The following is a 24,153-nucleotide window of genomic DNA, read 5'->3' as shown; positions in this document are numbered from 1 at the left end:
CCTTATTATTATTTTAGGCAGCCTCTCTGCTAACGGGTGGGGTTGTGTTCCTGTCTTGCTAGTTGTTTGGCATAGGGTGTACAGCACTGTAGCTTGCTGGTCGTTGAGTGGAGCTGGGTCTTAATGCTGAGACGGAGATCTCTGGGAGAGCTCTCGCTGATTGATATTACATGGGGTCGGGAGGTCTCTGGTGGTCCAATGTCCTGAACTCGGCTCTCCCACCTCAGAGGCTCAGGCCTGACAGCCAGCCGGAGCACCAAGAACCTGTCAGCCACACGGCTTTTGGGAAGTCTGAGGTCTTCTGACAGTGTTCAGTGGGTGTTCTGTAGGAGTTGTTCCACATGTAGATGTATTTTTGCTGTATTTGTGGGGAGGAAAGTGATCTCCATGTCTTACTCCTCTGCCATCTTGAAGATCCTCTCTCTTCACACCTCCTGTTGTGAGAGCATCCACATTTCATCAGGGCTGCCAGCCGGCAGATCCCACCAGGCCATCCACATCTTGGTCAATAGCTCCCTGCACAGCTGGTACCCAGGGCCCAACTCTAGTGAGCCCCTGAAACCACTGATCATGGGGTTTTCCTGATCTTTATATTTTTAAATGGTCTCTTATGTAACCTTTTCCAACCAGCTACTCAAAATGACTTCAGGAAGAATACACAAGAAACTACAAAATAGGACAGCAGGGCAAAAGAAGGAGTTTATATTATTAATATTATTCACTTCTCTCTATATATATTTTTAGATATTTGTATTGCATTCTTAAAAATATTAGCAATGTTTCTGGGCTTCCCTGGTGGCACAGTGGTTGAGAGTCCGCCTGCCGATGCAGGGGACACGGGTTCGTGCCCTGGTCCGGGAAGATCCCACATGCCGCGGAGCGGCTGGGCCCGTGAGCCATGGCCGCTGAGCCTGCGCGTCCGGAGCCTGTGCTCCGCAACGGGAGAGGCCACAACAGTGAGAGGCCCACATACTGCAAAATATATATATATATATATTAGCAATGTTTTTAAAAATGCCTTGCTTTGCCACATAAATAATAGATGACCATGGCTACCATTATGTGAGTGTTTACTATATGTTGACTAGTATACTAAGCTCTTGACATTGATCTCACTTAATTCTCACAAGAACCTATGAATAACTGGTGCTATTATTATTGCTGTTGTTGTTCAGAATTCAGGGGGACCAGACTCCTCCTGGTTTGAGCAGCTGGGTGGTAGTGACGCCCTTCCTTGAGTCAGGAAACAGCCAAGGAGGGAAGTGAGGGGAGTCCGGCCAGGGTCTGAGGGGGGAAGGAGTGATGAGCTGAGGCGCCTGAGGGGCCAGCGCCAGTGGAAGTGTCCAGGTGCAGTTGGGTGTGCGGGTGTGGAGCTGGACAGGGGCCTCAGCTGGAGACGGAGATGTAAAGTCATCTGCATATGAAGGTATGAGGTCCCGAGAGTGGGACAGTAAGGAGAAGAAGAGCAAGGCTGGTCGAGGGGGACCCCACGTCTATTGGGCAGGCAGGGGGAGGAGCCACGAGACGCCCCTTAGCACCAGAGAGTGAGTGCTTCGTACCGTCCAATTCCCCCCCTCCACCCTGGGCTGTTTTGATTTCTTTCATTTTTCTCAGAAATCTCTGGTATGACCCTTGCTTCAACTTGGACTAATTCTCACTAGAGAAATTTTATCTGGATTAGATGCAATTGTTGGGAACAGTTAAAAAGCTAAGGACACCCCATCTGACTTCTCTGATAACAGGAATATGTGAACTTAAACTGTGTGTGAAATCCCCAAACTAAAGAAGCCCAAGAACACCTGGACTTTTGTTTTTAGCTCTTTACTTTTGTACCACTGTGGCTGATGTCCTTTATTGATTTTCCAGAGGAACTTACACTCTTCCCTGAAACCCTCATTATTAGAGTCTATTGCTTATTTAAAATTATTTTCTGGAGATGTAACGTATAGCATGGTGACTATAGTTAACAATACTGTGTTGCATATTTGAAAGAGTAGATCTTAAAAGTTCCCATCACAAGAAAAAAAATTAGTAACTATGTGTGAAGATGGATGTTAACTAAACTTATTGTGGTGATCATTTCACAGTATATACAAATATCAAATCATTATGTTGTACACCTTAAACTTATACAATGTTCTACATCAATTATATCTCAATTGAAGATATATATTATACAAGTTACACAGTCCCACACATACATCCTTACCCCCTTAATCAACGTCACATACTACTTCATTTTCTTTGCATAGTGAGATCAGTCCATGCTTAACCATTTCTCTCCCACTCCTCCACTGACATCCAGGGACAGTTTGTGGGGTTATGGGCTGGAAGAGGGGCCAGAACTTCTGTTGCCACAGGACCACTTGGTAGAAGAGCAGCCAGAGTGAAAAGCTCAGCAAGGGGGAGGCATGGCCTTCACTGGCTCAGCTGTGGCATGGTGACAGCCACTTGTGGACTTCTAATTACACTCTCCTCCCCCCATCCCAGACACCGTAAGGCCATCCTGCTGGATGGCCTGTGATATTTGAAAGGCCCCACGTTGGGTGAGTACATACCAGACAAGTCCATGTGGCATAGCTCTCCACCCTGCTCTGCGGAATCTGTTTTGTAAACTCCCAGACAGACGGGGAGCCTTTCCCAGGCCCCGCAGAGGAGGAGCTGCTCCCGGAGGTGCTCGCCTCTGATCCCCAGAACAGGTGACTTGTTTCTGACCATCTTGGAGGACCACACCCGGAACATTCCTAAAGAGACGGGGCTAGAGACCTTTAGCCTCTGACACTTGAGCGGAGGGTGAGAAGTTCAGGCTGCAGCTTTAATCAGAATCAGATGAACCCGTACCCCTGCTTGTTATTCCTCTTGAGCCTTTGGCAGGAATATTAGAAAAATATCACAGGAAACTGACCATTAAGTCAGCATGGGAGACCTCATGACCAATCTAAAGTTGGCAGTTTCAATGTAAAATACAAACCTAAGATACGAAGGAGGAAAGGGCTCCATTGCTATCATTTATACGTGAAGTGCAGAGGGCCACTCTGTGTGTCCCCAGGCTCTGTCACAGTGGCCGAGGGGGGACTTCGCTCAGACAGGGCCCAGACCACCCTCCCCGTCTCCCTCTGGTCCCCGCACACTCCCCGCTCACGAGTCCCCAGCCCTCCCAGCAAGCTCGCTGCCTGCCTTTCCCTCGTTCTCCTGCTGGCCCCTGGGCTCTGCCCTCCCAGGCGTCCCCTCCATGCTCGGGGCAGTCTGGACACAGCTCGCTTCACGCTGACCCTGGCCTCACTCCCTCTGGGTGTGGTAAGCTGGGGAGGCAAGGGACTCCTTCGCCATTCCAAAGTACTTGCCGGTAGGAACCGTATCTTGTTCGGTGGCACATCATGGGCGCCTGGTGCTCTGTGGCCCTGTGCCGGGCAGGAGTTCCATAACTGTTTGTTAAATTGAACTGGAACCTGGCAGAAAATAACCTGTCAGTTCACGAATTATTTTACTGCTTCTACATGTGAGAGAATATTGTGTGGCGATAAATTATTCATTTTCTCTTCAAACTACCCCAAATCTCTCTGCTGCTGAGCTACGCTTCTTCTTGGGGATCATTCACTGCTCAGCCCTCTACTCAGCCTTCTCTGAAACTGCCCACGATGACTGCTGAACCCAAAAGGCATATTTTAGGTTTTGTATCACTTACTCTTTCTTAAATATTTGATACAGCTAACTAACTGCCCCCGCCTGTCTGTAATGCTCATTCTGTGGCTTCCATCTCTGACTACACCTTCCCCAGCCCAGCTCGTCCTCCTCCACCCAGGCCTTGAGCACGGGAGTTTCCAGGGTTCTGAATTCTCCCTGGATAATTGGTTTAATTTTTATGTATCCTCTGTGTATATCATCTACATGCCGATCATTCCCAAGTAGGTCTGGATGTCGCAAGGTGTCCCCAAATTTAACGCATCACAACTTAAGCTCGTTATCTTCTCCACATTCCAGCTCCCAGTACCTCCCTAGTTCACTGTTTTCTATGTTTAAAGGCGCAGTGACCAAAGCCTGAAATGCAGAGTCATCCTCTATTTCTCCCTGGCCCCCAAGCTTCTACATCACTGGCCCGGTCTTCATCTGCTGTCACTTCCTTTCTGCTCCTCTTTGCCATCTCTCACCTAAACTATTGTAGCCATCTTCTCCCCGTCCTTCCTCAGCTCAGTGTCCGTCCTGCCCCCAGGTGTGTTTCTGACATGCAGTGGAATTACGTCACTCTCCTAATAGCCTTCAAGACCCTCACCCCCCCCCCCATTGCCGCAGATTGCGCCTAACCTCTTCACCTGGGCCCTCCGTGATCTGGCCCCTGCCCATCCCGCCAGGGATTCCCACTCACATCCTTGCGGTTCCAGGACGAAAGCATGCCATTTAATGACTGCTGGCTTTGTCTGCCGTTCTTTTAACCTAGGTGGCAAATTGCTCTTAGCCCTTCACAGCCTTGCTGAAACATTGCCTCTTCTGGGAGGTTTTGTCCTTATATGTTCAGAAAATGAATTGCTTCTTCTCTTGTTCATTATATTTATGTCCCACATGGGACTGGGAGATCCCCAAGGACAGGGGCCACATCTTGCTCACCTCTGCATTCCCAGCCCCTCAACCTGTTCCTGGTACGTGGTGCCCAGTGTCGGATGAACATATCTCGGCTTCTCTTCTTGTTGACTTTCCCACCAGAACCTCAAGTTTCACTTTTAAAATGAGACTTTTGACTATTTCTCCTTTACTAATGTATTAACCCTTCTAAAGGCTCCTGAAGACAACAGTAAAAATTAACAGGTCCTGGGAGCAGTGGACATTGTGGACATGACTTCTGAAAAGGTCTTTGCTTACCTTAACGCGTAAATCCAGTTTGTCCAAAGCACAAACTGGACAGCTTCATCACGTGTCATGGGTTTCCTCTTTCCGTGGAAAAGGTGGACGGGGGAAGGAAACTACCATTTATTGACTAGCCTGTGCTAGGTCCATGACATAGACTGTCATTTCCCAGGCCCTCCTAGATTTTCCTTGAGTAGGCAGGAGCAGAGAAATCTCTGGACAGGGAGGAGTCCAGCTCTCTAGATGATGCATGGTTCCCTTGAGCAAGTGTTTCTCTCAGAGCCTTAGTCGGCTCATTTGAAAATAAAAGGGTCAGGCCAAGTGGTCCCTAGAGCCTGCCAAGTTCTAATGTTTCCTTAGCAAACATTTACCAAGTGGATTCTCTCTGAGCCAGGGCCTGTGCTGGGCGTTAGAGATGCAAATAAGGTGCAGCTCTCAGCCTGTCACATTCAGTGGAGGAGAATAATTCTTTTATTCTGACTATGCAAGGTCTATTGTGACTATTTAAAGTCAATCACTGATTGGACCTATGTAGAAAAAGAATGTTCAGTTAAAAAAGAAAAACCTACAGAGACAATCACGTATAAAATTACCTGCTAGGGCTTATGCGGATTAGAAGAATAAATTATGGTTCCTGCCTCAAAAGAGGCTCTAATCCAGTGGAAAGACACACCGCTCATGCAGCAAAGAAAATACGTTTTATAATCAAAATTGTTATTCATGCAGGAATAGCTTTCCAGGCCACCAGTGTTAGACCAACTCAGATTATCTGAAGCGTTTTATATTACTTTATATAAGGTATCATTAAGTTAGAGGGAAACAAATACTGATGCTAAATATTTGTCCTAAATGCAGACGGGCTGCAATCACAGCAGAACTTCACAGTGGTTTTGATAGAGTGCTGTGAATACTTGTTATATGACATGTTCTTTCACCTGAAGCAGCCAGTCCTTAAAGAGGCATTTCCATCTCTCCCCGGTGTGTGTTTCATCCATTTTGTATTCTTGGAGAGTCTAGCCATTGTTTACTTTACCTTATGCAAGATAAATACAGACTGATGCTATACCATGCGAGGAATGTCTACCTAGTTTCAGACCACCATAAAGAGTGTTTTCTCTCTTTTTCTTTTTATCCCATCTTAAAAAATCAGCTGTTTCTTTTTTTTTCAGCTTTATTGAGGTATAATTGACAAATAAGATTTTAAGATGTTTAAAGTATACAACATGTTGATTTGATAAATGTATACATTGTGAAAGGAAGAGTTGAATGGTTATGTGTATGATACTTGAAATTGTATCCAGAATTTCTAAGATGTCTTTTCTTTTATAAGCCCATTTATTTGTTTATTTATTTATTTTATTATTTATTATTTTTTTGGCTGCGTTGGGTCTTAGTTGCAGCACGCGGGCTCTTCCTTGCAGCACACGGGCTTCTCTCTAGTTGTGGCCTGCGGGTTTTCTCTTCTCTAGTTGTGGTGCATGGGCTCCAGAGCTCGTGGGCTCTGTAGTTTGCTGCACGCAGGGTCTCTAGTTGAGGCGCACGAGCTTAGTAGTTGTGACGCGTGGGCTTAGTTGCCCCGCAGCATGTGGGATCTTAGTTCCCTGACCAGGGATCGAACCCGCGTCCCCTGCATTGGAAGGAGGATTCTTTACCACTGGACCACCAGGGAAGTCCTGCTAAGATGTCTTTAATGATGACAATTTTGTAGATTGGATTGAGAACTAATAAGCAAGTAGAATCAGAACAAAAGAAATGTAGATCACTTTACATCAGTAATTTCAAAGTCCAAGGAAAAAAATGATTTTTAAATGAATAAAACAAAGACTACATTTTTTAAAAATAGACTTTTTAGAGCAGTTTTAGGTTCACAGGAAAATTAACCACAAAGTATGGAGAGTTCTCCTATACCATCTGTACCCACACATGCACAGCCTCTTCCACCATTAACATCCCCACCAGAGTGGCGCATTACAACTGGTGAACCTACATCGACATATCATTATCACCCAAAGTCTGTGGTTTGTATTAGGCTTCTCTCTTGGTCTTGTACATTCTGTGGGTTTTGACAAATGTATAATGTCACGTATCCACCGTTAGCGTATCATACGAATATTTCACTGCCCTAAAGATCCTCTATGCTCTGTCTGCTCATGCCTGTCATCCCTCCCTCACTCCTAATACATAGCAACCACTGATCTTCTTACTGGTTTTGCCTCTTCCAGAATGTCATACAGTTGGAATCATATAGTATGGAGCCTTTCAGATTGGCTTCTTCCGTTTAGTATTATGCATTTAAGGTTCCTCTATGTCTTTTTATGGCTTGATGGTTCATTTCTTTAGCACTGAATAATATTCCATTGTCTGGATGGACCAGTTTATTTATCTATTCACCTACTGAAGAACAGCTTCGTCACTTCCAAGCTGTTGGCACTTGCAATTGCCAGTTTTGGCAATTATGAATAAAGCTGCTATAAACATTCCTGTGCAATGTCACCTCACACCCATTGATACTGTGGACATGTTGGCTTCAAAAGTTTTGTCACATGGTTTTATATTTTGAGTATGTATGTCTTTTAGAAATATAATGTTTGTCTTTATGGCTTAAAAAAAATTCCCGTGCAAGTTTATGTGTGCAATAAGTTTTCAACTCTTTGCGTAAGTACCTAGGAGTGCAAACTACTGGAACGTATACTAAGAGTATGTTTAGTTTTATGAAAAACTGCCAAACTGTCTTCTAAAGGGGCTGTACCATTTTGCATTCCCAGCAGCAATGAATGAGAGTTTCTGTTGTTCCTCATCCTAGCCAGAATTTGGTAATACCAGTGTTTTAGAATTGCGTCATTCTAGTAGGTGTGTAGTGGTATCTCATGGTTGTTTTAATTTGCAATTTTCTAATGATATATGATATACAGCATCTTTTCATATGCTTATTTGCCATCACTGTATCTTCTTTGGGTGAGGTATCTGTTCAGATTTTTGGTCTCTTTTTTAAATTGGATTATTTTATTATTTTGAGTTTTAAGAGTTCTTGGTAGTTTTAGATAACAGTCCTTTATCAGATATGATTTTTACAAATATTTTCTCTAAGCCTGTGGCATAGCTTCTCATATACTTGACAGGTTCTTTCACAGAGTAGAAGTTTTTAATTTTAATGAAGTCCAGTTTATCAAGTATTTATTTCATAGATCGTGACTTTGATGTTGTATCTAGAAAGTCATCACTAAACCTAAGGTCATATAGATATTCTCCTATGTTATCTTCTAGGGGTGTTACAGTTCTGTGCTTACATTTAGATCTGTGATCCATTTTGAGTTAATTTTTGTGAAGAGTATAAGATCTATGTCTAGACTGACTTTTTTTTGCATGTGGATATATAGCTCTTTCAACATTGTTGAAAACCTGTCTCCATTGTATTGCCTTTACTCCTTTATCAAAGATCAGTTGGCTATATTTGTGTGGGTCTATTTCTGGGCTCTCTATTCTGTTCCTTTACTCTGTTCATCTCTTCTTTCACCAATATCATACTGTCTTGATTACTGTAGCTTTATGGTAAGTCTGGAAGTTGAATAGTGTCAATTCTCCAACTTCGTTCTTCTGCTTCAAGACTGTGTTGGCTATTCTGGGTCTTTTGCCCCTCCATATAAACTTTAGAATCAGTTTGTTGTCTTATAATTTTCTGTTTAAAACTGGACATTGTAAACATTATAAATGAGGCAACTCTCAAAATCAGATCCCTTCCTCCTCAAAGTTTGTTGTTATTGTTGCTGTTTGTTTAGTGACATTCTTCAACTAATTATGTAAAGTCTGAATCCTTTGTATGACCATGGAAGTCTGTACTCAGTTAGCTTAGTGGTCTGCAAATGATTGGACAGAGATTTCCTTAAATGTCTTGAACCAGTATGTCTGCTGGCCTTTGCCAAGCGACAGTTAGTGCATACTGGGCTATGGTTTCAGTGCTCCAGCAGGAATTTGGTAACTCTGTCTCAGGCTTTATTTCCTGCTTGTGCCGATCATCAAGGTCAGCCAGAGGAGAGAAACTAGACCTTCTCAGGTCATTCCTAGGTATGCACACAGTTCTGCACATGTGCTTGGCCTTCTAGATTCCTAAGAATATGTCAGAACTTTTCTTAGTCCCTATGGGTATCTCATTTCCCCAGCTATTCCTTTCATTCCTTTTGGTCCACATCTTGTTTGGTTCAACTGTTATCACCACTTCAGGCAGCTATGGTGTTAAATAATTGCCACTGATTGTTTTTGACAAACACCCTGGGAAAAAGCTTTTCTCAGTGATGAGCTCAGTGTCAGGTTAAATAAAGATAAGCCCTGTGAATGGGGGCATTCAGTGAATTGCCAGACAGCTCAAATAATGATAATTCTTTAAAAATGGACCTTTGGGGAAGGTCAAACCCATTCTGCCCTCTCCAGTGGCTGCTAGGCTGCTGGTTTTCACAACTCCTCTGATTGTGACGCCTGTTGGCTTTTCAAAGCTCCTGCAGAGCTGAGAAAAAAAGGGCACGTTCAAGTGCCACAGAGCTCACTGTTCTTAAATAGATTCAGTAATTTTTCTTACATAGGCACTACTTGGATTGTTGCAAGCTTTTATTAATTTCCAGATTTTCCTAAAAAGTTGATTTTGACAGTTTTTGGCAGTATTTTTGTTATTTTTATGGAAGAGCAGAATTTTAGAGATCTTTACTCCACCATTCCCACTGGTGTTACCCACTTGCATTATTATTATTTTTTTTTTTTTGCGGTACGTGGGCCTCTCACTGCTGTGGCCTCTCCCGTTGCGGAGCACAGGCTCCGGACGCGCAGGCTCAGCGGCCATGGCTCACGGGCCCAGCCGCTTCGCGGCATGTGGGATCTTCCCGGACCGGGGCACGAACCCGTGTCCCCTGCATCGGCAGGCGGACTCTCAGCCACTGCGCCCCCAGGGAAGCCCACTTGCATTATTTTTATTCAGCTTTTCTGAAGTATAACTTATGTTCAAAAAAATTCACCAACTTAAAGAATACAATTGGATGAGTTTTGTCAAATATATATGGTTATGTTATGTAACTATCACCACAGTCATGGTATGGAGCATTTCCATTGCCACACTGGCAACCACTGAACTGTTTTCTGTCACTACACTTTTACCTTTTGTAAATTTTTTTATAGATGCAATCATATAGTGTACCCACTTTGTATTTGGCTTCTTTCAATCTGCATAGTGCCTCTGAGGTTCATCCATGTTGCTGTATGTATTAGGAGTTAGTGCCTTTGTATTGTCGGGTACTTCATTGTATGGATATACAACAATTTTTTATCCATTTGCCTGTTGATGGACATTTGGATCATTGCCACTTTTTGCCTATTTTGTGAATGAAGCTGCTACAAACATTCAAATACATGTCTTTATATGGATGTATGATTTATTTTATCTTGGATAAATAACTAAGAGTGCAGTTGTTGGGTCAGATGCTAAAAATATGTTTAATTTTATAAGAAGTTGCCGAGCTGTTTTCCAAAGAGGCCGTACCCCTTTGGAAGTTTCAGTGGTTCTATATTCTTGTAAAACTTAGTATTGTAAGTATTTTAAATTTAGACATTCTTCTGTGTGTGTAGTGGTGTCTCATTATGATTTTAATTTGTATTTCTCCAATGACGAATGATGTTGAGCATCTTTTCATTTACTTATTTGCCATTTGTATATCTTCTTTTAGAAGTGTCTGTTCAAATATATTGCCCATTTTTTAAATCAGGTTTTGTGACTTATGGAATTTAAGAGTTCTCTATGTATTCTGCATACGAATCGTTTATGAGATACATGTTTTGAAAACATTTTCTCCAAGTAGAGGAGCAATTCTTAAGACACAAGCAAATATCTGAGTTTAGAGGAGATAAAAGGATCTGAATCTAGATAGTTAAATGTTAGAGTCTCTAGCTTTAAAAAATAATAAATAAACTTCCTATGTGTGTCAGAAAGTATAAAGCATATTCAAGTATGTGGTATGTAAGGCATGAACCATTTGATGACTTTTGTATATGCAGTAGGTAAAAAACTTTTGTGTAGAATAAAATAGTTTGTTTGTGTTTCCAAACCATAATGAAATAACAAGTTCGTTAGATAAGTAAATTTTATAAATAACAGAGAATCCTTCCTAAACAAACCTATTACAGAGCTGCCAATGAGAAACATCAACTTATTTAGGTATATATCAGAACTTCCAAGTGAGGAGATATATATATATATATGTATATGCCTTGACCGATGTACAGTTGACTATTGAACAATGCAAGGGCTAGGGTTGCTGACCCCCCACTAAGTCAAAATTCACATTTAACTTTTGGTTTCCTAAAATTTTAACTAATAGCCTACTGTTGATCAGAAGCCTTATCAATAACATAAACAGTCAATTAACACATATTTTGTATATGTGTTATATATTGTATTCTTACAATAGAGTAAGCTAGAGAAAAGAAAATGTTATTAAGAAAATCATAAGAAGGAGAAAGTACATTTACAGTGCTGTACTGTATTTTTCGATACTGTAAGTTCATGTCGTCTGCTTACAAGACGTGTGTTGGTACCTACATGAATATTGGTTTATATGATACAAAACATTGCAGATGTTATACATGTTACTAACACATCAAAAATGAAAAGATAATGTGAAAAAGAAGTTCATATTTATTTAGAGGTATAACGATTCACGTGTTGATAACAAAGAAGCAGCAATATAATTGCCTTATGGTAGCCTAGTTTAATTGACAGGATTGCTTCACGGTAGCTTAGCCTACACACTAATGAATGAATCATTATAAAATTTTTATGGCATAAGTACTGCATCTATAGTCATAGTCCAGTACTGGAAACATTGTTACTTTTTTAAAAAACCACTTCCTTGTGATGATAGACTGATATGCAATTACTCCAATTATGAGAAAGAGGCATATTGTATGGTAATGTGATTTTTTGAAAGCAAAGTTATAAAACAGCAAGAAAACTAATACATTGCTGATTTTATATTAAATATCACCTTGTGCATATGTAAGGATAGACTAGTATCTACATGTATTTTATGCATTCATGACATACCTTTTTCTCAATTTTTTCGATATTTCTAGGCTAAGGAGTTCATCTGCAAGTTTTTTCAAAATGTTGCAAATCTCAAAATATTTTCCAATATATTTATTGAAAAAAAAGGTGTGTGTGTAAGTGGACCCACACAATTCAAACCTATGTTGTTCAAAGGTCAACTGTATATAATGCACTTAACCTACCACTCTTAGCTCTTAGGTAGAGATGTTAATACATGTGGAACTGGCCAAAAAAACCAGGCTGTCGGTTATAGGAGCAAAGGCCAAGAACCTGCAGAAGACAGCTTCAGACTAGATGGTCAGCTTCTAATCCATAACTGCCTATCATATTTGACACTATTGAATGTCTAGTGAGTGGGTAAACTGGAGATGGCTGAAAATGAATATAGTCATCAAATATTTTTAAGTAAATAAGTGACATGATAAAAAGTTGAGAAATAGAACTGGTTTCAACGTGAAGCATTAGTGAAACCAATTTAAAAGGCTGTTGCCTGACTCTAAGAAAAAGATGAGAAGGGACTGAGCAGGACCAAGGAGAGGCAAGATTTCAAAGATATCATGGAGGTATAATTGATAGGACTTGATGCGCAAATGAATGTAGACCTTGAAGAAGAAGAGTCTCAAGCTGACTCCATTTTCTGGTTTGGGTGGCTTAGTGGTGATGCTCTTAATCAAGACAAGACTTTAAATAGGAAAAACAGGTTTTGAAGAGAATACAGTGAGTTCAGTTTTAATAGGTGTGTTTGAAGGGCCAGGAGGACCCCACAGATGGATGAGACTAGTGAGTAGTTGGGAATGTAGCTCTGGAGCTCAGGTGAGATGTCCACGCGGGAGAAAGAGGATGGGCATCATCAGAGTCTAGTTTATTTTAAGATGAGATATCTCATTATGCTTGTGCAGAGTAAAAAGAACAAGAACCGCAGTCTGAATTCTAAAAAATATCAATAGCTAAGGTGCAAGTATTGCTTGGTGACAGGAAGGAGATAGTGTTTAGAGAGATGAGAGAATTCATCACCTTGAATGCCGAAGACCAGAAGAGTTTCAAGGAAGGTAAGTGCCAATTCTTTGCTAGAAAGACTATGGAATTCAGTGATTAAAAACTCATTGGTCAAAACTGGAAAGAGCCCAGTGTCCATGGGGTAAACCCATGAACACTTCATACCATATCTTCATACCATAGAATACTACTCAGTAATTAAAAGGAATGATTATTGCTATACACAGCACAAATTAATATCAAAAACATTGTGATGAGTGAAAAAAGCCAGAAACACACAAAATACATACTGTATGATCCCATTTATATGATGACCAAGAATTGGCAAAACCAACCTATAAATGATAGAAATCAGAAAGAGGATATCCTTGGGAGTGGCGGGAGGGGATGTGGTGGTAGGGAAAACTGACAGTAAAGGAACACAGGAGGACTTTCTGACATCAAGAAATGTTCTTTATCTTGTTCGAGGGTAGTTACAATTGCCAAAACTCATTGAACTGAAAACTTAAGATCTATGTATAACCAGAATACAAAAAAAAAGTCATTGGTCAAAGATGGGAGGTTTTGCAACTGAATTTGCTGCTTCTAAATTTCCACTAATTTACAGAGAGATATTCCTTTATGAAAGCAAATGTCCATACAGAGAGAGAGAAATCACAGTTACCAAATTTTCAAAGCAGAAAAACAAAAATATGTGGTAGAGGATTTGACAAGCCCAAGAAACAAAATCTAAGTGGTCAGTGGACAAAGTCATAAAATAACTCAATTTTCACTACAGAAATCCTAAAAATCAAAAATGTGAAGTGAGATTGAAGGTGAGTCAAAAAGAAGAGGGTTGGGACTTCCCTGGTGGCGCACTGATTAAGAATCCGCCTGCCAGTGCAGGGGACACGGGTTCGAGCCCCGGTCCGGGAAGATCCCACATGCCGCGGAGCAACTAAGCCCATGCGCCACAACTACTGAGCCTGCGCTCTAGAGCCCGTGAGCCACAACTGCTGAGCCCAGGTGCTGCAACTACTGAAGCCCGCATGCCTAGAGCCCATGCCCCGCAACAGGAGAAGCCACCGCAATGAGAAGCCCGCACACCACGATGAAGAGTGGCCCCACTCACCGCAACTAGAGAAAGTGCGCACGCAGCAACGAAGACCCAACGCAGCCAAAAATAAAAATAAAATAAATTTTTAAAAATTTATTAAAAAAAGAAGAGGGTTGTTTGAAATTCTATTTTATTTTTTTAAATATTTATTTATTTATTTATTTATTTATTATTTATTTATTTATTTTTGGCTGCACCGGGTCTTAGTTGCGGCTCGCAGGATCTTCGTTGCGGCGTGCAGGATCTTTTGTTGCAGCGTGCCAATTCTTAGTTGTGGCATGAGGGCTCGTAGTTGTAGCATGCAGACTTCTTAGTTGTGGCGTGTGATTCTTAGTTGCGACATGTGGACTCTTAGTTGTGGCATGCATGTGGGATCTAGTTCCCTGACCAGGGATCAAACCCAGGCCTCCTGCTTTGGGAGCGTGGAGTCTTACCCATTGAACCACGAGGGAAGTCCTGAAATTCTGTTTTAAAGTTGGTAGAGCCGTTGATCCACTCCGCAAGCTAAATCTTGCTGACTTCTCTCCCTAACCATCAGCACAAGACTGGAAGTTTATTCTCTGGAGAGGCTGGACTGAGGGACATCAGACACTGCTGAAAACGGAATACCATATTGAAAATGGGGGCTCCATTGACAGTCTACCTATATTCCAAATATTGAGATCCCCAGGCCTCTTTTGTAACTCAGCTCCAGAGCATTGGAAAACACACTCAAGAAGAATCTGAGTTCTGAGAAATCTAATCAGCCCATGATTTTAAAAGAAAAAAAAAAAAATATATATATATATATATAGCAACCCCAACTAGAACAGGTCAGAGGCTCTGAGAAAGACATCTCCAAGGAAATTAGATAGACTGATATGTTTGAACACATTTAGAGATTCAGATAATTAGGGAAGTGTCTGAGTTTGAATTTAAGGATAAGTACACAGAAAACTGAGGAAACAAATAAGATGCTTATTAACTCCTGGGATAATGAAAAGTTTAGAATGAAAGGAAAAGTAATCAGAGCATGATATACATGTGAATAGCATTTACATGGTTATAAGAAAATAAACACTAAATATTGATTTATCAAAAAATTACAAAATTATGACAACTATATAAGAGGCAAAGGGTGCAAATGTGTATGTAGGAGGATGAGGGGGGAATGCATAGTAAAAAGCTTTATCTTTCATAGAACAAAGTCAATAGATAATGACTTCAACTGAAAAATCAAGAAGTAACAGCATATACATGTTGCTGGAAGTAAACACCAAAAGAAACACTTTAAAAAGTTGCCTCCAAAGACTGGTAAATGGAAAAGGACATGAGGGGTAATGTTTGACTCCTTAAACCATATGCTATGATTTAAAAAAAAAAAACAAACAAATAAAACAAAATAATAAAGGCATTTGCAAAGAGAATTTCATGAAATTAGATTGCAGTGGGTTGAAGAGTGAATGAAAATTAAGGATGTTCTCAGCAAACTGAATAATACAAGGAAGGGGATGTCAGGATGGTGAGTAGAGTTGCTTGATGGAAAGATAAGATTGAAGGGAAATTGGTAGTTTGCTTGATTATGGTTATTTAGGTTGCTAACTAATTGGTTAGTCAATTCGTTCATGACAGGGATGAGCTTAGAGAAACAAACAGCTAAGAGTCTGCTGCGGTGAGAGGGAATAAATGAGGTGTCAAAGTCCCAGACGAAGTAGTGGATGTTGAAATCAGACACATGATGAAGTGTTAGCTTTGAAAAAGAATAGGAGCATCTCTTTTATGTGATGAAGGAAAGAATTGTTAAAAGAATTAGTGACTTAAGCTGTATTTTCTCACTGGCAATCATGGCTAAGTCATCTGTTGAGGGATTCGGATAGTTTTCATTATCTGAGAATGGACGCTGACCAGAGACAAAAAATGAAATAAATGCTGGGTAGCAATTTGAGGAGCTCAGCTGAGGGAGAATTTCAAAATGTATATATTAGTCAGCACGGGCTGCCATAACAAAATACCACAGACTGGGTGTCTTAAACAACAGAGGTTTATTTTCTCACAGTTCTGGAGGCTGGAAAGTCCCAGATCAAGGCGCCAACAGGTTTTGGTTCCTGGTAAGAACTTTCCTCCTGGCTTGCAGACAGCCACCTTCTTGCCGTGTCCTCCCGTGGCAGATTGAGAGAGAGGGAGGGAGCGCTCTGGTGTCTCTTCCTTTACAGACGTTAATCTTGTTGGATCAGGGCTCCACCTTATGACTTCATTTAACCTTTATTACTTCTTACTCCAAATACAATCACATTGGGGTTTAGGGCTTCAGTGTATGAGTTTGAGGAGGACACAGTTCAGTCCATGGCATGTGTAATTCAGCACTATTACACAAGAGCAGAAGAGAAGACAGATGGTTGAGTTGATCCAAATTTGGGGATTAGTAGGATAGACTGGATGGAAGGTCAAGGTGGCAGACGAATTGAGGGACTGGTGAAAGTATGGATAAAACTAAGTGCTCGTTGCTTCCAAGAACAGTGGAAAGAGAAGCCAGGAAAGGGAAGGGGCAGGGATTGGTAGGCTTCATGGAAGGTCCTCTCAGGTCTGGAGGCTGGAGAACAAATGGGAACTCTTTTACTGTGTACCTTCTCTGGGTACAGTCCTTTCTTCAGACATGATTGGTTGTTTCTGCACTTTCAACTTCACTGGCAATCAATGAGAATTATCAAACTGGAAAGAAGATTTAGGTTCATTAGTGGTAGCAATCATCACATTTTTCTTTCTTTTTAGACGACTAAATACCTTGAACAAGTGTGCCTCAATGAAACTTGATGTGAACTTCCAAAGGAAAAAGGTAGGTAACCTTACTACACCTTACTGAGACCATGGCTATACCAATAGGAGAAGCTTGCATTCACAAATGAAAAACAACACGAACCGAAGCAAAATTCTGAAATGCCCAACCATCTGTGTTTGTTCTCCAAATATCCCATTATATCATAAACATCACAAGTAAGTCTGTTATATATCTAGGCTGACGTCTGTTTGTTTCACTGTTTCATTTTGATTTGGTTTTATCAGAGGGTTTGCATAAAAATGTAAAATGCCTTGTTTATGATAACCTTTCAGAAGTTTTAGTTGTAAATATCCACTCCATATTAGACCCAAATTCTCCACAGTGATTTGTAGATTAAGAGAATGCAGAAAAGAATCTATGGGGCCAAGTGTCTTCTGCCTCATTCTTTCCTGTGGCATTTTATTTTCAAGTGCAGTCAAGATGCATTCATTGTCAGGCAGGTTTGTTTCACCATGGTTGAGGGGTGGGGGGAGAGTGTAACAGCAAGATTCAGAACCTGCCCCATCTCTCCATTCTCGCCCCTTGCACTTTTCTCTGGTCACAGGGAATGTCCTTCAGTTTTACCAGCCACTATGCTCCCTCCCTCTTCTAGGACTTTGCACGTGCTCTTCCCTCTGTAGGAATAAGACTGGAGATTTTGGTTCTGAAACAAAGCTGTACTTTATTGAGCACTTACTGCTTTCCACGAGCTATGTTATGGCATTTAATCCATTGTGATAGGGATTCTCTGTTTTCCAGAGAAGGAAAATAAAACCTGAACAGGTTAAGTCCCTTGACCGTGATCTTTCAACCAGTGGAGGAGCAGGGTTTCAATTTCAGGTGTGTCTAACTCCAAAACCGAGGCCCCTAACCACTGCGCTGAAAGACCTCTCTTTCTCACTGAATTGATCCTTTTAGGAAACTCAGAATTGAAATCGTTAACTACTTTTTTCATTTCACATCTTCAGTATGTAACAAGTCAAGCCTTAGTATATTTTGAAGAAGCAGAGAAAACATCTTTGAGTCAAAAGAAAGTGTTCTTTATTCTGGTCTATACAGAGAAGTCATTACAGCCCATGGATTTTAAGTCACTCCTGAGTAACCTAATCTTTAAAAATAACTTTAACCTGAATTTCTGCTCTAAAATAGCACCCAAAAAAAGCGCAAATGAATTTTGGTTGACCTCACCTTCAAAACAATTTAGGGTTTGAGCTAGGAGCCAAAGATTTAAGCTAAGGAGGTAAAATGGTGAAAAACAATATCCAGAGCATATATTAAAACATGAGCAATTTGTCCAGGTCAAAGAAAAATTTTAAATGTGGGAGTAAACATCCCAACAGCTATCTGGCTGAAAAGACCCCTTGAGAAGCATACACACTATTTGGTTGTAACACATGGTTCTTATTAAACCGAGCATAGCCACGCCTGTATGGCTGGTCTGTACACTGCCGGTGCAGATCCTTAGCTGCTGTGTATCACAAAAGCAAATGCCAAAAACTAACAACAGGATCTGTTTTCAACCAAGTGGTGTGATTGGATTCTTCCCTTATTGCCGGCATTTCAAAACCCACATGTGAAATAGGCTTGAATAACATTTGTTAGTCTCTGTTACCTTCACAAAAGCTCCTCTGTAAATTGGTCACTTCAGTATTCTGACATTCTTAATTTATTCCTTATGTTGGATATAGTGGCACACACCCTTACAGCCCCTACTTAGCTGTAGGCCCCACAGATGCATGCACTTGAATAAAATATTGCTTTCCACATTGTAAACCGGGGACTCATGGCCTGAATTTTGAAATAAATAAATCCAGTGAGTGATCTCCACCCACTTGTGAATCTCATTCATGACCAGCATCTGGGACTGTGGTCTAAGCAACTATGCAGGAGACCCTGGTGGTGGCACGTGTTTCCATGATCTGTCCCTTGCCCGAGTCATAGGCTAGTCCTTTCTTTTACTGCAAAAAAATACCAAAAATAAATACAGGCTAGGACTAGGCCAAATGATCAAAAATAGAAAATGAAACTTGAGAACCAAGCACCACAGGGAGCTTCAACCAACTTTGGAATTAGTTTGTTTGGAAGAAAAAAAAAAAGACAGTAGCATTTCCTCTGGGTATGTCCCCATTTTAATCAATCCAAGAAATAGAAATATAATGTTCATCTCTAATCTGCAGAGGCCCAGACATGTTTAATGCTGCAGAACGTCATCCCCAAATGGCTTAGCCTTCCGGGGCCACAGTCATTCTCCTCCCTTCAGGGCCATTGGGCCTCCGAAGGGCCGTGTGTGCTTGCTTAGGGCTCTGTGGTGTGGTTAACAAGCCCCCACAGTGCCCGCTCTGTGCCAGGCACGATTCCTCGTCACTAACCCCACGTCACAGATGCAGAGGTTGAAGGGCAGGGAAGATGAGTAACTTGCCCAGAGCCACGAAGAAACAGCAGGGGCAGGATCTGAACCCAGCTATTCTGGCCACAAAGTGCCCCTCCTGGCCTTTCAGAGATATTCAGAAAGGTATTGGCATGAGCTTCTGACCCTTGGCCTGAGACCTGGAAGGGTTTCCTCAGCAATACATACAATTATGTATTTTTATTGTTGTTTTAGAAGAAGGATATTTCTTGCTGTCTTGTACTCAAGTCCATGATTTATTTAATGTCTTCATGGAAATTGATCGCTGGATCTCTCATAGCGAATGAGTCATGAATCTCATTGCTCTGCTTTGAACTTGGTTCTCATTTAATTTTGTTTAATTCTGAAGAGTTTGGTGGGTTGACCCAAGGCAGAAAAAAAAAAAAAATCCACAAATACATAAAGATGGTGAAGCCTCATTCATACTTAGTTAGGCATGCACTTTTCCTGTACATCAAATGCCACTCGCTTGTAAAGCACCAGGAGAAATGAAATCGCACCTTACCACTTTGCAGAAGAGAAAAGATAGTGCCTTACCACTTTGCAGAAGAGAGAAGCAGTCTTCTAAAGATCGAGATTACTTTCCTTGTGAGAGTCAGGTGGAGAAGAGTGTCCTCAATCTTGGCCAGGCACCTCACTGAAAGACTCACTAAAACCCGGCATTTCTGAGAGCCTGGGGACGTCAGCAGTTGCCCGCCTCGGGCCTCAGCCTCCTCCCCCTGCAGCGCTGCAAGTGGCAGGTCCCTGCTTCTGAACTGGAGGGCTCAGCCACTCAGCTCCAGTCAACTTTAATGGAAGATAAACGTCCAAATTTCTGTGTAACTATGGATTAGCCGCCTCTCACAGCTGTGGACTTGTATGGGCTCCTGTTTCCAGTGGAAAGAGATGGTCAAATTTTGTTTAAAAAATACAAAATCCTTCCTTTTGCAGTGTCTGGTTGGCATTTGTCTCTGAAGCATATATAATTTCAGCTAAGAATGTTCTCATTTTTTAGAGAAAGCCAAACACTGGCGTTTCATCTAAATTAAAAACGCCAAGGCACATGCAAAGCTGCTCTTTCTCAGAAAAGTGTTTTTCTTCATTATTACCTACAGAATTCACACTTGCTTTATGACGACATTGAAATCCCCTAATTACGGTTAGCGTTTATGTGATAGTGTTTAGCTTTGAGTACAAAGCTGAAGTCAGAGACTGAGCTCCCATAAGGATCTCTGTTAAATGAGGAGAGAGAGGGACGCGTACGAACACAGGACTCTTACCTAAGATTTCCCAGGGGAGAAAGAGCAGCTTCAAAAGAAGTTTCTGGTTAAAGTTATAGTTTTAACAAAGCTCTCTGAAATCATGACCAAAGGTACAGAAACAATGACTAATTGCCACGTTGCAGCCAGCACCTCCCGGCCTGGATGCCGTGGGCATTTCAGAGGAGCTGCGGGTGTTGTCAGGGAGCCTGACCTCTGCCTCCCAATCCACCCCACCGGCCCCCCGCCTTTCACAACCTAAATCTCCCACCAAATAAGACACCTCCTGGCAGCTCCGAACAGCAGCGTCACATGAAAGAAGTTGCATTTCGTTCCATCATTCACTTGGCTGGAGAGTATGCAGTCTTGAATTGAAGGCTGTTGCATGTGAATGTCCTAGAACCATAGGATCTTTGAGTTAGATCTTCGCTCATCTTTTCCAGTCTCCCATCCAGTACAGGCTATACTTTTAGAGCATCTATCACAATTCACTCAGGCTCTGTTTGTAAGCATCTAGACGTGATGAGTTCATTATATTGCAAGGCAGTTTGGTTTTTCCTAATTACCAGAAGTCTTCCATGTAATAAGCTAAAAGCTGATTCTGTGTAAACTTGCCCATCTGATTCCAGCTGTTTTCTCTGGAGAAGCACAGAATATGGATTTCCCCTTTCTCTAGATCCGGGGTCAGCAAACTAGTGCTCCTGCTTTTGTAAAGAAAGCTGTATTGGGACAAAGCCACACCCATTCTTCTGGCTGCAAAGGCAGAGTTGAGTAGTTGTAACAGACTGGATAGCCTGTAAATCTAAAATATTTACTATCTGACCCTTTACAGAAAGTTTTCTGACCTTTGCTCACTGTAGAACAAAGTCTCTTAAACTGTCTATGGTGACTGATTTTTCTTTTTTTAATTTCCAGTCTGCCACTGACCAAGATAACATTTGTAAAATTCACTACAAAGGAATTAATAGAAATATGAAATGATAAAAGGTTATAGAAAATACAAGCCTAAATTTTTTATTAGACTCTACAGATACAAAATTGCATTCCAATAAATATAATTGGAACAAATATAACAGGAAATAGAAAAGAATTACAAAAATTGTTCATATTTTTATTAAAAGTATACTTAGGTTATTAAAATGAAGAATCATGATTGCACTTATAACTTTTTTTGTTGTTCAGCTGTCAGAACTAAACAAAATTCCCCATGTTAAACGTCTGTACGCACATTTCAATCAAACACTATGACTGAGTATTCCTGACAGTGAGTTTTTTGCTTGTTATCTAATTTAGGTTGGATTGACAGCAACACTATTCACAGGGAAAAATGCATATCTAAGATGTTTCTTTGTTTTTTGTTTTCTTTTGTTTTGTTTTTTTGGCTGCGTGGGTCTTCATTGCTGCACTCAGGCTTTCTCTAGTTGCAGAGAGCGGGGCCTATTCTTCGTTGCAGTGTGCTGGCTTCTCATTGCAGTAGCTTCTCTTGTTGTGGCACACAGGCTGTAGGCATGCAGGCTCAGTAGTTGTGGCTCGCAGGCTCAGTAGTTGTGGCACGCAGGCTTAGTTGCTCCGTGGCATGTGGGATCTTCCTGGACCAGGGCTTGAACCCGTGTCCCCTGCATTGGCAGGCGGATTCTTAACCACTGCACCACCAGGGAAGTCCCTGTTTCTTTGTTTTAATACTAGTCATCATAAAGAAACCCATCTCACAGAATATGTTGAGTGGAATCAAAGAAGAAGTCTTAAAGTAATTCTTTAAAGTTTTGGCTATTCTTTTTTACCTTTCATTCAAAATGAAGTAAGTGATGCTGTATTTTCAAAGTTCATCTTCAATCTTTCATTACTAGCCAGCTTCTGCAACTATCTTTCTGTAAAACAATGGATCCTGTACATTATACACTTTGGGTTATGGTAGATAAACTAATCTTGAAACGTCACACGTTATAACCTACTGCACCCAACACCCAAGTTGGTCTCAACCCTGTTCAATAAGACAAGTCCACTGATCATGAACTCGTATAGCACAGCCTTGCCAAATGGTGACAAATGGTTTTAATGCTTACTCTCAATGTCTGAACTTATCTCACTGAAGACTGGTAAGTTCGAGGACTGTCAGCCCCTTAACCACACTTCGAGTAGCACTGCTCTTGAGTTCCTTCTTTCTAAACCAAACCATTAGTTCTTTCAATCATCCTTCATAGAAGGTTGTGGTGTCTAGATCATTGGCCATCCTGATTACTCTTCTCTAGAAATAAATCCCTTTCCACGTTCCCCTGAAAATGTGGCTCATTGTTCCTGATGTATGTGACCAGGCAGAAGACAGTGGGTCTGCAACCTTCCAAGTATTGAGATTCATGCTTCTGGTCAGGTATCCTAAGGTGGGTGATCATAGTTTGGTAGCCACATTACATGGTTAACTCATATTAAGCTTAAATCTGCTACAACTCTCAAGGCTATTAATAGGAACGAAGTCTGATCCATCTTGCACATCCTATAATAGATTTGTGAAGTTAGGGTCTTTATATTTTACTTCATGAAATTTCATCTTATTAACAGGCCATCCTTCAATTCTGTTAAGATCTTCATGTATCTCAGTATCACTGTGCTCTAACAACAATTAGTTTTATCTTGCACTTTAAGATTTATCTGGCATTTTCATATATAATCTCATTTGATCCTGTTGACAAACCATACTAAATGTGTATTGTTATCATTTCCATTTTGCAGCTGAGAAAATTGAGTCTCAAAGTGGGTGCCTTGCTCAAGATCACTTAGTGAATAATCTGTGCCATCTTCACATCTAAAAAACATGAATCCTTCTGACTCATTCAAGTTATTCTTAAAATGGGCATAACCTGAAGGCATCCCCCAGAGATCTCTCCTTCAGTTACTTTCAGTCGTTTGATCACACTCTTTGATGGAGTTACTCAACCAGCTACTAACAAAATGCTCTGTAGCCTCCAGCAGTTTGCCATCTTGGCCACAACAATATCATGAGAGCCTTTTGTCATTTCCTGGTGGAAATCCAGACACTCCACGCCTATAGTATTTCCATGGTTTACTAAATCATTAAGATAAGAGAATAAAGTTAGTTTGGTGTGTTTCTCATAAACACATCTGACTCCGAGAGGTTTCCATTTTGCATTTCTAAATAATCACAAACTATTTGTTTTTAGCCTTAAAAAAAATCAAACAGATGAAATCTGATCATCTCTTAAACAATCAGTACACTGTCACAGTTATTGGGGAGTCTGCTATGTGCCTGACCGTCTGCTGCGCCGTGAGTGTATAAAAAAACTAAAACTCGGGCTTCCCTGGTGGCACAGTGGTTGAGAGTCTGCCTGCCGGTGCAGGGGACATGGGTTCGTGCTCCGGTCCGGGAAGATCCCACATGCCGTGGAGCAGCTGGGCCCGTGAGCCATGGCCGCTGAGCCTGTGGGTCCGGGGCCTGTGCTCTGCAACGAGAGAGGCCACAGCAGTGAGAGGCCCACGTACCGCAAAAAACAAACAAACAAACAAAACTAAAACTCTAGTGTTTTTCATACTGTGAATCATGGCCCGTTGGTGGGTTATCAAATGAATTTGGTTGGTTGCAAACAACATTTTTTTAAAAAAATGAAATAGACTAGAATATAAAGTATCAGAGGACAAAGATAATTATTATAGCACGAATTTTTTTTCTTTCTTTCTTTCTTTCTT

General features: G+C 41.2%; 1 protein-coding gene across 2 annotated transcripts in view; it reads left to right on the top strand.

Annotated features, from left to right (window-relative positions):
- The window catches only part of STARD13 (StAR related lipid transfer domain containing 13), a 231,563-nt gene that overhangs the window by 177,825 nt on the left and 29,585 nt on the right, over positions 1-24,153 (top strand). For both annotated transcript variants that reach the window (XM_055089653.1, XM_007128917.3), the window contains exon 4: positions 16,764-16,827. In XM_055089653.1, the coding sequence (XP_054945628.1) occupies positions 16,764-16,827 (64 nt within the window). The remainder of the gene's footprint in view (positions 1-16,763; positions 16,828-24,153) is intronic.

This window comes from Physeter macrocephalus, chromosome 13 (assembly GCF_002837175.3).
Source record: "Physeter macrocephalus isolate SW-GA chromosome 13, ASM283717v5, whole genome shotgun sequence".
Lineage (NCBI taxonomy): Eukaryota > Metazoa > Chordata > Mammalia > Artiodactyla > Physeteridae > Physeter > Physeter macrocephalus.
This window is presented reverse-complemented; position numbering and strand designations above follow the sequence as displayed.